Consider the following 12,128-nt stretch of genomic DNA (forward strand, 5'->3'; position numbering starts at 1 on the left):
ATATTAAAGGTATGGGACACTATCTGTGTCAATGAGTTCAGAGGGTTCATCACAAAAATAATTAATAACAAAGACTGGGCAATATTACCCTCTGTATATCCCACTCAGGTGTTCAACCTAATTGCCATTATTTACCAAAACATATGAACTATTTATAACATCTTGATGTTCCAATTCTGTAAAGTCATCAACTACAAGGACTGTTAATGTCACCAAATTAAAGATGTATGTGGCTGAAGCTGAAATGGATATATAATCACCCAAGAGGGCATTGCAGCTGTGTTCTTTATGACAAGCAGCCAGATGACAACACTTTATAACAGATTAATTAAATGTCCTCAGAAATAATGAGACTACACTATACTAAAAAAAGTCATTAGTTCTATACCTTCAAAATTAGATACTACCCCAAAGAAACCTAAGTAGTGAAAAAAGTAGACAAAGATGTTGTGTTACTGGCATAAGACAGGCAATGATAATATTGCCATTTTAAATGATATTAATAATATGAATCAAGCATTTGAACTTCCCCATGACAAACAAGGCATTGTGTCTCCTGAGGTTAGGATCTTGTCATTATCTGCATCCTCACAAGTTCACCAGTGGGAAGGCAGCTCTTTTGAAAAGAAAGCAAATTTTTCTGACAATTAAAATGATATTTTATGTTCCATCTTTCTGAGAGTCTTACCTTCAGTAAGTGGTTTACTTCAGTAAAGTACAAGTGAATTAAAGTCAACCAGTTTTAAAAAAAATCAGTCCTTCTCAGGACCTTTAGAGGGAAATTCTCATTTGAAGGGGACTATATTAGAAACATGTTTATTTAGATTATGTTATTAATGACAAAGCCAATTAAGTCGCTTAAATACAAATTTCATTTGAAAAGAGCAATTTTAAGGCAATTAATAAACAACAGGTTATAAAAAAAACTAAAAATCTCTCTCTATATTAAAGCAAATCAAATTAATCATAAACAAGTGGTTATAACAAAGCCTAAAAAAAAAAATCTTACTCTAGTTACATATGTCACTTCTCAGTGTCTGATCCCTTGTTTCACCATTCATGCTCCTGCTTAAGGTTTTGCTTCAATCAAAATCATCTTATTGACACAAATTATCACTCCATTCATCACAGATTAGAAACAGGAAAGCAAAAGCTACAGAGGCATTTCAGTGACTTGCTGCAAGCTGATGGTGATGCATCATCATGGGATGCATGAATGAACTGGCATATTAACAAACTATTGCTTATAGACTCTGAAGAAGTAAGTATTCTTCTTTTAAGAACACTTCTCCATGTTCTTCAGATGTGGACTCCCAGGCACGCTGTGCCCACACCTATCCCATGCTATTACACTCACATGTCATTTCCTGTCTTGACCCCATGGAAACTGACAAAGCACCACTGTAGGTTTAGAAATCCTGTCTACCAAAACATAGTTTATGTTAGTGCGAGACAACTCCCTCTGAGAAAACTGTACTACTTCAAGAAACAGCCTGGCCCCTTCCAAGACAGTGTTGAGATTGGTAAGTCGTAGGAATACTGTGTCACTCACTCAATCAAAATCTGCTTTTGAGTTACCGCCTCTTACAATGCAATAGTCTCTACCAGCTAGACCTCAAAATGAAGTTGAGCAATTTCAGAGTAGTGTGAAACTAGGGTTTCTTGAAAATGCTGACTTAAAAGATTGCAGCAGGGGAGGGAGCAAAGTAAAACAGGTAATGACACTGAAAATCTTGGAACTGCTTCCAGAAGATCAGTCCTTGTCTTCCCCCCCCCCCCGCCCCCCCCACTCAAAACACTGATAAATATCTTTTTATTAAGAATTTTAACTGAGGAGGTTGAAGATGTGGTCTTCACCTGTTGAACTCAGAACACAGACTGAAAAAGGTCAAGATTTGGGCTCTATGACCTCTTCAGACTCCTCAATACTTCAAAGTGGATCTAAAAGAAACCATCCCAACAACCAGTGTACCACACTGGCTAGGGTAAGGGAAACACTGCTGATCTTCACCTCTCCTCGCTATGGGCTATCCTAAAGGCAAGAATGCAAAGTATTCAGGGCTAAAATAAGACAGCATAATTCTGTGGTTTATTTTGTACAATATCCATATAAAAAGAACAGGGTTAAGAGGTATGTTTATTTGTCTCCATTCACATTCCATTAAAACCAACTGAAAAATAGCCCAAATCCTTTGGGAAGATGAACTGTAAAACCATGGACTGCTATCAGTAACACAAGTGGCTGAAATCTGTGTTGAAGATCTGTATACCCAGGTGACCATGCATGTTAGAAGGGTGCTTTGGTTTCATTACGTGGAGATTCTGGTGAAAATACTTACATAAAAGCATGAGACAAGTTTATGACACAAGCTTAGCAGCTCTTTCTTGTGGCTTGGTTTTGGTTAGTTTACTGTGTACTTTTATGTGTAGTTTGGCTGATATTCCTGAAATAGAGGTTTCTTAACAAATTAGTGACTTGCTCTTTCTAAATACTTCCAATAATAAACATCAGGCTCAAATCAGTTTCTCTTGCTCTGAAGTCTAAGGGTATATTTAGAGAATATAACTTCCCTTTGCTAAAAAATGAGTCCTGCTCTCTTATGCTCTCTCAACCCCCTCTTTGGCACCATCTCACAGTATCGCAGTATCACTAAGGTTGGAAGAGACCTCAAAGATCATCAAGTCCAACCTGTCACCACAGACCTCATGACTAGACCATAGCACCAAGTGCCACATCCAGTCCCCTTTTGAACACCTCCAGGGATGATCAGAGAGTAAGCTCATTCAAAAGGAACTGCCAAAAGCTATTACTTTTCTTCTTAGCGCAGTTTTCTAATGAAATAACAAACTCACCAGTCATCATCAGGGCTTGCTCAAGTGAGTAGGGAAGGAGCATAGCAGGATTATGGAGAGTGGGACCTTTTCTCCTCTTCTGTGGCTGTGTTAGATCACTTAAGATAGATCACCTTAGACCACCAAGGGCTGCTGTAACTGGGATTCCCTGTTAGTGTTTGTCATTATGCACATACAACCCTTCTCTCTGCTGTTCTGCAGTTGGGTGCGGGCTGTATCAAATTGACCAGGAATTCCTGGACCACTGGAGACTCTCTGGGTAGTTGGGGGAGAAGACACTTGACCCATACACATGCTGAAGCTGCTGATGGAAAAGGCCAAATCGCTGCATTATAAAGAGAACAGGTAACAGTATAATTTGGAAGGCTGGCTGTTAAAGCCAATCTTTAGACTCCAGAGGAGTTATGTGCGTGCCAACACCCGTATGAATTTTAGCCAGTGATCACTGCAAATGAAATCTGTCCATTACAGACACCCTCTGGCACAGCAACTGACCTCCAGAGATTCCAGACAAATAAAGATTTAAGTACCCCATGCAAAAGCACTCCACGGTGCTTGCTGCTGCTAGAAGGACAAGCAAGCACACCTCCCCTTCCTTTATGAACCGTGTGCTTTTGCCTCCAGCCATGCTTGTGGGCCTCACCTTTCCTCTAATGGGTCAGCACGGCTGTCAGCTCCTACACTGCCGGCCGTTCAGCCCTTCAAGACGTGCGTAATCGCTTCTCAATTGCACCCCAAAACACACTCTTTTATTTATGTGGGATCAGGGCTACACCTCTTCAAACGGATGAGCCCCAGCACCTAGATGACAGCGTCGTGCTTCTGGGAAACTGTGGCGGGGCCGCGATCTCCCACACCCCCCCAACAGCAGCCGCCAAGCTCGTGGCGCCCGGTGTCAGCATTGTCCGTACGCCCGCCCACCGTCTTCCTTGCCCGGTGGCGTCCGGAGCCAGTGCAGCCCCCCTGAGCGACACCCGCGAGAGCGTCCATGGAAGTGTGGTGCACACTGAGCCCCCTCCTCCCGCCCGATAGCTTCCAAGTCCCCCTCCCTCCACGTTGCCTGGGTACGCATGGGCACCACTGTCAGTGCGTGAGCGCAGATGCAGCCTTCCCAGCGTCCCTCTCCCTCCTCCTTCCCCCCGGACTCGGCGGGCCAGGCCCTCCCCCGGGGCGGCCAGCGCGCATGTGCGGTTGCCAGGGCGGCCGTCTCCTGTGAAGGTTTAAAATCTGCGGGGCATGCGCAGTGCTGGCTCTGGCCCTGGCGAGGGGGACGCCACATTGGAACGGCGAGGGGAGCGCTTTAGGCAGCGTCGGGCCGGGTACTGTTTGCACCGCCTCTGCTCCTCCCGAGCCGCGCTCGTCTCGCCTCGCCCGGCTCTTCTCGCCCGCCTCTCCTCCCTGCCTGTGGCCGCTCTCTCTTTTCCTCGCGACACATGCCGCTGCTCCCGCTCCGCGTCTAGTGCCGCTGCCGGGCCCGGCGCTCCGCGGCGAGGGAGTGCGCGGCGGGCGGTAAGCGGTCGTCGGCGCGGCGCTCTGGCCGGGCCGTGAGGGTCGGAGGTGGGCGGGCGTGGATGGATCCCCGCGTGGCCTGGATCCAGCCCGAGCAGAAAGGCCCCGCGAATGCGCTGTGGATGCAGATCTGGGAGACCTCGCAGGGCGTGGGGGGCCGGGGCGGTGCCAGCTTTCCGCACTACCTCTGCCTTAACTCCCCGGCGCTGGACTCTGCCGCCGCCGCGTCCCCACCCTGCGGTCACAGCTGCGTGCGGCTCGGGGCACCCGGCGGCAGCGCCTGCTGCTCTTCCTCGCCGCCTTCGCCTTCGCCTTCCCCTCCGGCCCTGTTGACCGGGCTCGTTCCTGCTGCCGCCGGCGGCTCTGCGACCGTGAACGGCAGCGGCGAGGGAGGGCGGCGGCTTCAGAAGTCGCCTTCCGTGTCTTCCTCGTCCTCCTGCTCATCGGTGGAGTCTGGTACTGAGAGCCCCGGCTTCTCCTCCTCGGGATCGTGCAGCGGCGGAGGAGGCGGCGGCTCCTCCTCTTCCTCCTGCGGCCCCCGGGCGGCGGCGGTGGCTCCTCCCGGGCTACTGGGCAGCGGGGCCGGACCCGGGGAGTTCTTTAACTTCCACGAGAACAAAGTAAACGGTGTTAACGGGCACCACCAGCCTCCGCACCTGGCGCGCAGCCCTCATCCGCAGCCGCCGGCGTCTCCCCAGCAGCATCAGTACCACCCGGGCCGGAGGAAACGAGAAAATAAAGCCAGCACCTATGGGATGAATTACCTGCTCTCCGGCAGTCGTGGCGTCGCCATCAACAATTCCCCCCACCAGCAACGGCAGCCGCCTCAGCCAGCACTGCAGAGCCCCGGCACACCCTGGAAAACCAGGAAATACAGCCCAGGCGTGCAGGGGTGAGCAGCCGGGGCACCTGGGGCTGCTGCAGTCCGAGAGGAAAGGGGGACATCAGCAACCTTTCCTGCGGCCCCCCGGGCGCGGGGTCGGGTTGGTTGGGGTCACTCAGACTGCTCTGGAGCTTGCTCTGGCAGTGAGGTTGATCATAGGGGATGGAGTGGAACAAACCCATATTCTTCTGTAAATCACTTTGGTCTGTGCCTGGTGGGTGGCTCCTGGCCGAAGCAGCGATGCAGGCAGGACCTGGACACCCATAGATAGTAGGGGGTTAGGCCTTGTCCTGTAGTAGGTTGAGACGTGCCATTATCAGATAGCACCTACAGTGATTAAAAAAAAAAACACCCAAAAAACAAACAGGGATGGGAAATTCTTGTTAAAGCTTTTGGGGATCAATTGAGTTAAAATCTGGAGGAAAACCCTTGCACTATTTTTTAAATGCCATTGCTTAGGCTGTAGCAGACTGGTTACTTGGGGGAACATTGGAAACATCAGTTGAAAGGGAAGTGACCAGTTTTGGATGAAATAGGTGTGAAAGTCAATGTGCTCTTAGAACATTTTTGAGGGAATTGTTATAGCACTTGAATAGATTGAGCTAGCCAATAGTCAAACTGGAATCTTGATTTTCTAAAGAGAACACTTCTATGGAGGTTATCCTATTCTCTGGCCATAACTTCTGTATAAATAGTTAGCAAGGCCTGGTGGTATGTGGAAGGAACTGAACTTGAGCAAAGCACCTCTGGGGTGCTCCATGAAATTTCCGAATTTCAGGTGTCACATTTCACAAGCAGAAATGTTACTTTTGATGTTAAGGTTATTTTATTCATGGAAAAAGTGCTAGCTGCACTGATTTACCTTAGCAGATTTCAGATATAATTGAAGATCAATTTCTTGGAATACCTAAAATCCAAGATCTTTAGATGCTCATGGAGTAAAGACACTGCATATTTGTATAGTGAAATAGGTAAAAGTAATAGGGTACACTTTCAGAGCTGGAGATTTAACTTAAGGATGTGTCTTCTCTTTTGGTTGTTAGTCAGGCACCGAGTACATTAAACTTGTCTGGAAGTACTGAAAGATGTTTTTAAAGTTCTGTTTCTGCAAGCCATAACTCTCCTGGGGAAGACAAGACACTGCTTTTTAATTCCAAACTGACATTGAAAATGAGAAAGAAAATGTTTGAGGTGGCAGGTGCTAGCAGCTTAGGGTCTTGTACTAATAAGGTCGTCTAAAATTTCAATAGTATCTTCCAAGTAGTCTGAATTTCTTGGTATTATTTATCTAGCAATACAGTAGAACACTGAGTTAACATTTGAATTTATCCAAGACAAGTCTGTGTTACTGAGGTACATTGCCAGGCAGGTGGATTAGGGAGTTGCCTGAGGTCACCTAGCTGGGTCTGTAGCAAATCTGGGAATCAGATCCAGGCACTGCAGGTTCTGTTGTCTAGCTATTAGGTGGCACCATCTATGCCAATCATGTATCCTTAATTTTCTCCCATTTTGTTTTCTGTTAGCGTGACTTTAATCCAGGTTATACTACTTTTCAGGTATGAATTCACAGAGAATCTGTACACAAGACAATTGTTTAGCCAAGCATCGGTTGCACTTTTAGTTCCATAATACATGTTGTTCTTTTGCTGATGTGTTAATGAGAAGCTTTTGGCTAAATATCTTTCCTAGTGGAAGCTATTTCCCAATCTTGTCAAGGATTTGTACTAGTAGAGGAAGGCTGGATTATGGGAGTGGGACCCCAATAACTGCAGCATGTGCGTGATCCCATCTTTTCTTAGAACAGCAGGAAACTAGTGCTGAAGGAGAGCATGGAAGTTCATAGACTTAAATATGAGATGTGATTTCTACCTTAAACTTTCAAGTTCTGTTACCCAAGATAAATCATGGATAGATGTGTATTTAAAAAAAATACTCTGTTTGATGTTAGAAGTTATTTTATGAAGTACTATTGAAAATATCGAAATACGATTGAAATAACAAAAAATCTGCCCCTGATGGAGTGGTTTTAGGTGTCTTATCTTCTGCAGTAATTCTTCACTACTGGTGAGTTTAGTCTTCCCAAAGCCAGCCTATTGTATTATTTGGCTGTCCAAGGGAAAATGCACATTAAAAATAGGTGGGAACAGATGCCTACACAAGTTTCTTCTGGATTCTTTGTGTTCCTGATTTGTTGCATGGTGTTACTTGGAACAGTCAGCCCAGTCCCGAAGCATCATGTTCATAATTGATAGTTGACAGCATCTTCAGAGGTGTCAAGCTGGTGTACAGAACTATCAAAAAATGTGATCCTTACAGTCTTCAGTTGTAGTCTGTTTTGGTCATAGATACAGGAAGAAAGACTTGATTATACATGCTCTTATATGATGCATGAATGTTAGAGCTTACTTGGATATGAATATTGTTTTCTGCAGAACCTTTTCTTAAAATACACTGAAATTTAAGTGATACACAGTACCTCACAGTGTTACTGAATTGCCTTTTGGTAGTAGACTAAGAGGAATACTCTTTATCTGCTGTCTCCCGGGCTGTAGTAGTACTTCTGATGAAGTTCTTGCATACTGTGCTCTCTCCACTTTCTCACTCAGAGCTGGATGTAGTCTGTAGAGTGTAAATTGTCACTGGTTTTTAAGTGGATCATATTCAGTGTCTTTATGATGGTAGGTGTGGTGATGTTTAGAAATGCTTTATGCTGCTCTCTGCTGGTGAGACCATACCTGGAATACTTGTGTTCAGGTTTGGGCTTTCCAGTTAAATGGATCCATGGGAGAGAGTCCAGTAGAGAACTACAGGGATGATAATGGGATTTGAACGTCTCTCCTATGAGGAATGTCTGAGGTAACTGGTTCTGCTCAGTCTTGAGAAGAGAGAATGCTGAGGTTGGATCTTACTAGCATCTATAAGTATCTGAAAAGTGCGTCTCAAGAGGAAGGTGATGGTCTCTTTTTGTTGGTCCCCAGGGACAGGACAAGAAGCAGCGGCTTAAAGCTGGAACATAGGAAGCTCCATCTCGACATAAGGAGAAATTTCTTTATGGTGAGGATGATGGAGTAATGGAATAGGGTGCCCAGAGAGGCGGTGGTCTTCTCTGGAGACTCTTAAAACCTGCCTGGATGCTTTCCTGTGCTTTCTTCCTTAGGTGATCCTGCTTTGGCAGGAGGGTTGGACTGGATGGTCTTAGAGGTCCTTGCCACCCCCTAACATGGTGTGATTCTCTGATGTTGTAATGGCTGTGTTTTGTGCTGTTTTCCATACAGAATTTTTCTTTCCCCAGTGTACTTGCACCTATTGCCTTTACCACCTTCTGACAGCAATATGCCAATCTTTGTGTTGTAAAGGAATTTCTGTCATAAAACATGACTGTGAATAGCCATGCTCAATTAGATTTCATAGCTTTAGGATACCCTAGATTAAATTGTTACCTTTTCCCAGGTTTTTTAAAGGTAAGATGTGAGAATTAAGCTTTATTTATTCCAGTGCTTTAGCAATGATTAAAATAGTGTCGGTGTAAATTCTTAAATGTCTGCGTTTAGATTAGGGGTACAGATGGGAAAATTCTTTCCCTTCAGGTGCAGTTAAAATGTCCTTTAATAGGAGGTTAGCTTAAACTGCTGTGACTGATCAGCACTACGTGTGGTTTCTTGCTACTGTGAACTAGCCTCTTGAGTGGCTTTAAACTACATTTAATATCTTGGGGTCTGCCGTCTTTGTACATAAACATAATATCTTCTGCTTTCATAAAATCAGTATTTAAATACATCTAATTTAAGTATTCAGAGTTCAAGATTGCTGGAATTTTATTTCAGAATATGAAACCAAACTATTCAAGACCTTATACTAAGGACTCTGCTGCTAGATTTGCGCTGCTTAGGTCCATAGGTAAAAGGGCACTTGCTTTAAGATATGCTATTTATAAGCTACTAGGTACAAAATATTTGATTTAATTATATCCTGATTCTTGATATGAATTTAACACAGTAAACTTTGTTTCAACTAAGTGCTTCAGATTGATTGTAGATGTTGACTGAGGTTGGTGCTGAAATACCTGGTATATCTACGCTGTATATTATAGTACTGTGCAGAAAGAACTTGAGGATTACTGTAGCTACCAGAAGTGCTGTGACACATTGGAATGGTGCTCTTCCTGGACTAATTAGGGTTGCAAAGCATCCGATGACATAACTGCATTAATTGTCTCCTCCATACCTGTTATCATTAACCATCTCTTGATTGTAACAAGTTCTGTTGTAGAGCACCACAGTGCAAAGACCTCCATATTTGCTTAAGCTGAAGGAGGATTTAGGCCAGCATTGTCTGGTGACGGTGGCAGACACCTGGGGAGAGCTCTCGTAAGTGAAGTAAGCTTATGATGATGCATCCCCAGAAAACTGGGTTCAGCGTTCACCAGCTGAAGGATACTGTGTGCAAAAAGTGATGTCCAGAGATTAATTTTTGTAGCTTCTCATATGTGGTAATACTATATAGTAAGTCTGCATTATGTTTAGTTTTGTTCCTTTACCTGTATGTGGAAGGGTTTCTAATTCTAGTCTTGGTGCATTTCTTGTTTTTATGATGCATGGCCAAACTTTGGTGACCAAGGTAAATTTAATGGGTTTTGTGCTGTGTGCTATTACAATTGCATTGCATCCAGGACCTTCCATAGCACAGTTCCATGTTTGTCAAACATTGCTGCTGCTTGTGCTGCTGTCAGAGCTGGATAATGCAAATTGATGTGTAGGGATGACATGTTGTCAACCTCTTGTAAATTTTTTCTTGTACTTTAAACTGAAAAATGCAGACTAGAAACTGTGAAGCTTTTGCTGTCTGTACTGGGGTGTGTTATAGTGCTATCTTGCTTTAGTACCTTCCAATAAAGACTCAACACAGTGGACTATGCTTCATCCACACTACTGTTAAAGACACTAATGATTTAATCTGCAATGTTAAATGACTACCTGTAATGAAGGTTTTCATGTAAGATGCAGGCAGTGCTGGCAAGGTATACTTGTTTTGTCTGGCTGTAGGGTCAGGACAGAAGTAGGCAGTAGGTGCTGTAGAATGGAAGGAGGAGGGTGTGAGTAGTTTTCTGTTGGTTGTAGTAAATTTCTAGAGGCTTGAGAGCGTCAGACATGGTTGAACAGATTGTTTTCATGCCTAAAGGTCAGTACACAGCGGAGTTCAAGGATAGCTGCTGGGTTGTTCTTGTTGAAGGAACAAAACATTTTGTTTTTGTGGTCGATGAAGTTGATTAGGTAGAGCTTGAAGTTATCTTCCAAAATGCATGCATAGCACAGTGATGCTTTTGGTAATGGAATGAAAGAGGTACCAGGAAGGCTGAGCTACAGTAGTGAAATATGAGAAGGCTTTGTATGATAGGTGCTCACATCTGTGTAAAAGAGAATGGGACATGTTTGGAGCAGTTTAATCCTGGCATCAGCTTGGTGATGCTTTTTGCAGTTGGTAGGCTTTGGCAGTAGAGATAATTGGCACTAAGAATATAAACAGCTGTACGAGGTGAGACGTAGAGGCCAGTGCCAAATGTTGGGAGTATACCAGTGTGAGCCTGTAGTGATGTTTCCTGGAATAATACCAGGTTTAAATGATCTGTGGCTCTTGGACTACCTGGACTGCAGGCAGTGCATTAAGTTTATTGTGGATTTTGTGTGAATGTGTCCCATCTCGCCTTGAGCTGGTACGAGCTGCTGGAATCAGCTGTGTCCTGAGGCAAGGTATTCCTCAGTGAAGCAATGCATTCTGCAAAGATCTAATTTTTTGTTGTCCCAAGGCTGTCACTGGGGTTGTAGTTGCTGCCAGTCACAGGTCTAAGTATTAATAAGGCAGTTCATGAGTACTCTTTACAGCTGACTTGAAAGAGGGAAGAAAAAAATTTGAAATCACCTGACAGTTGTCTGTTTTTTCTAGTATATTTAGTGATAACCTTCCATTGAAGATGTTTCCTGCCTCTAGATACTTATTGCCTCTGTATGCTTTACAGTTCTGTTTTATCTGTGTAACTTGGGTGAACAAGCTCTGTGTGTGATGGTGTCACTGTATTCCTATGTCTTGGGCTATCTTGTTCTACCTTGTACCTCATTTGCTGATTACTAATGCAGGACTTACTGTTCTTTTTGGTATTGAACAGATATTTTAACAGAATTCTTATTTCAAGATCTTGGTTTTCAGAGCACCTCATTGAATACTGGTAAAGATAGTTTTTCGTGCTTATTATCTCATATTCTGCCTACTGCTTTGTGGTGCAGACTGTATTTTAATGTCCATCTGCAGTTCTTGAGCTGGCTTATTCTAGATAACCTTGCAGCTTCAGGCTTTTCTGCTTTACTATTTCCTGTCTTGCCAGTTCATGTATGAGAATGTTGACTAGTGTAGGACACTGTGTGGCTTTAGTAGTGACCTTCCTTTAATATGGAAACTGAGTACAAGCTTCTTGTTTTCTGTTTAACAAAGTTCTTTATCTGTGTGGAAAGTCTCACCATTGCTGCTTACTGTCCTTCTGATATAAACAGTTTGAAGTGCTATTGGAGAATACCAAATGACCAGGAGTAGGCCTGGGACAAGTGCTCCCTGCATAGTCAGGGATCAGGGAAAACACAGAGATTAAAAAAACCAAAACAAACAAACAACAAAAAACCCCAACAAAACTAAACCCAAACCAAACCAAAAAGTTCTCTACTTGTCATGCACTGTGAACATTTAACTTTCTCTCTTCTGATCACTTAATTCATTTAAGAGAAGCAGGCTTTTCAGCTCCTGAGCTAGTTTATCTTTTCCAAGCATAGGTTGGCATCTTGTTAGGTTGTTCTTAATAATCCTTTTTGATATCCTTAATCTTCCAATCCTCTTTTCC

At 44.0% G+C, this 12,128-nt stretch overlaps 1 protein-coding gene across 5 annotated transcripts in view; it reads left to right on the top strand.

Annotated features, from left to right (window-relative positions):
• Positions 1-4,095: 4,095 nt before the first annotated feature.
• The window catches only part of TENT4A (terminal nucleotidyltransferase 4A), a 57,262-nt gene continuing 49,229 nt past the window's right edge, over positions 4,096-12,128 (top strand). For 2 of the 5 annotated variants that reach the window (XM_054164166.1, XM_054164169.1), the window contains exon 1: positions 4,096-5,254. In XM_054164166.1, the coding sequence (XP_054020141.1) occupies positions 4,425-5,254 (830 nt within the window). In that variant the 5' untranslated portion in view covers positions 4,096-4,424. The remainder of the gene's footprint in view (positions 5,255-12,128) is intronic. The other 3 variants (XM_009906565.2, XM_054164168.1, XM_054164167.1) reach the window with 3 other exon arrangements.

This window comes from Dryobates pubescens, chromosome 9, assembly GCF_014839835.1.
Source record: "Dryobates pubescens isolate bDryPub1 chromosome 9, bDryPub1.pri, whole genome shotgun sequence".
Classification (NCBI taxonomy): Eukaryota; Metazoa; Chordata; class Aves; order Piciformes; family Picidae; genus Dryobates; species Dryobates pubescens.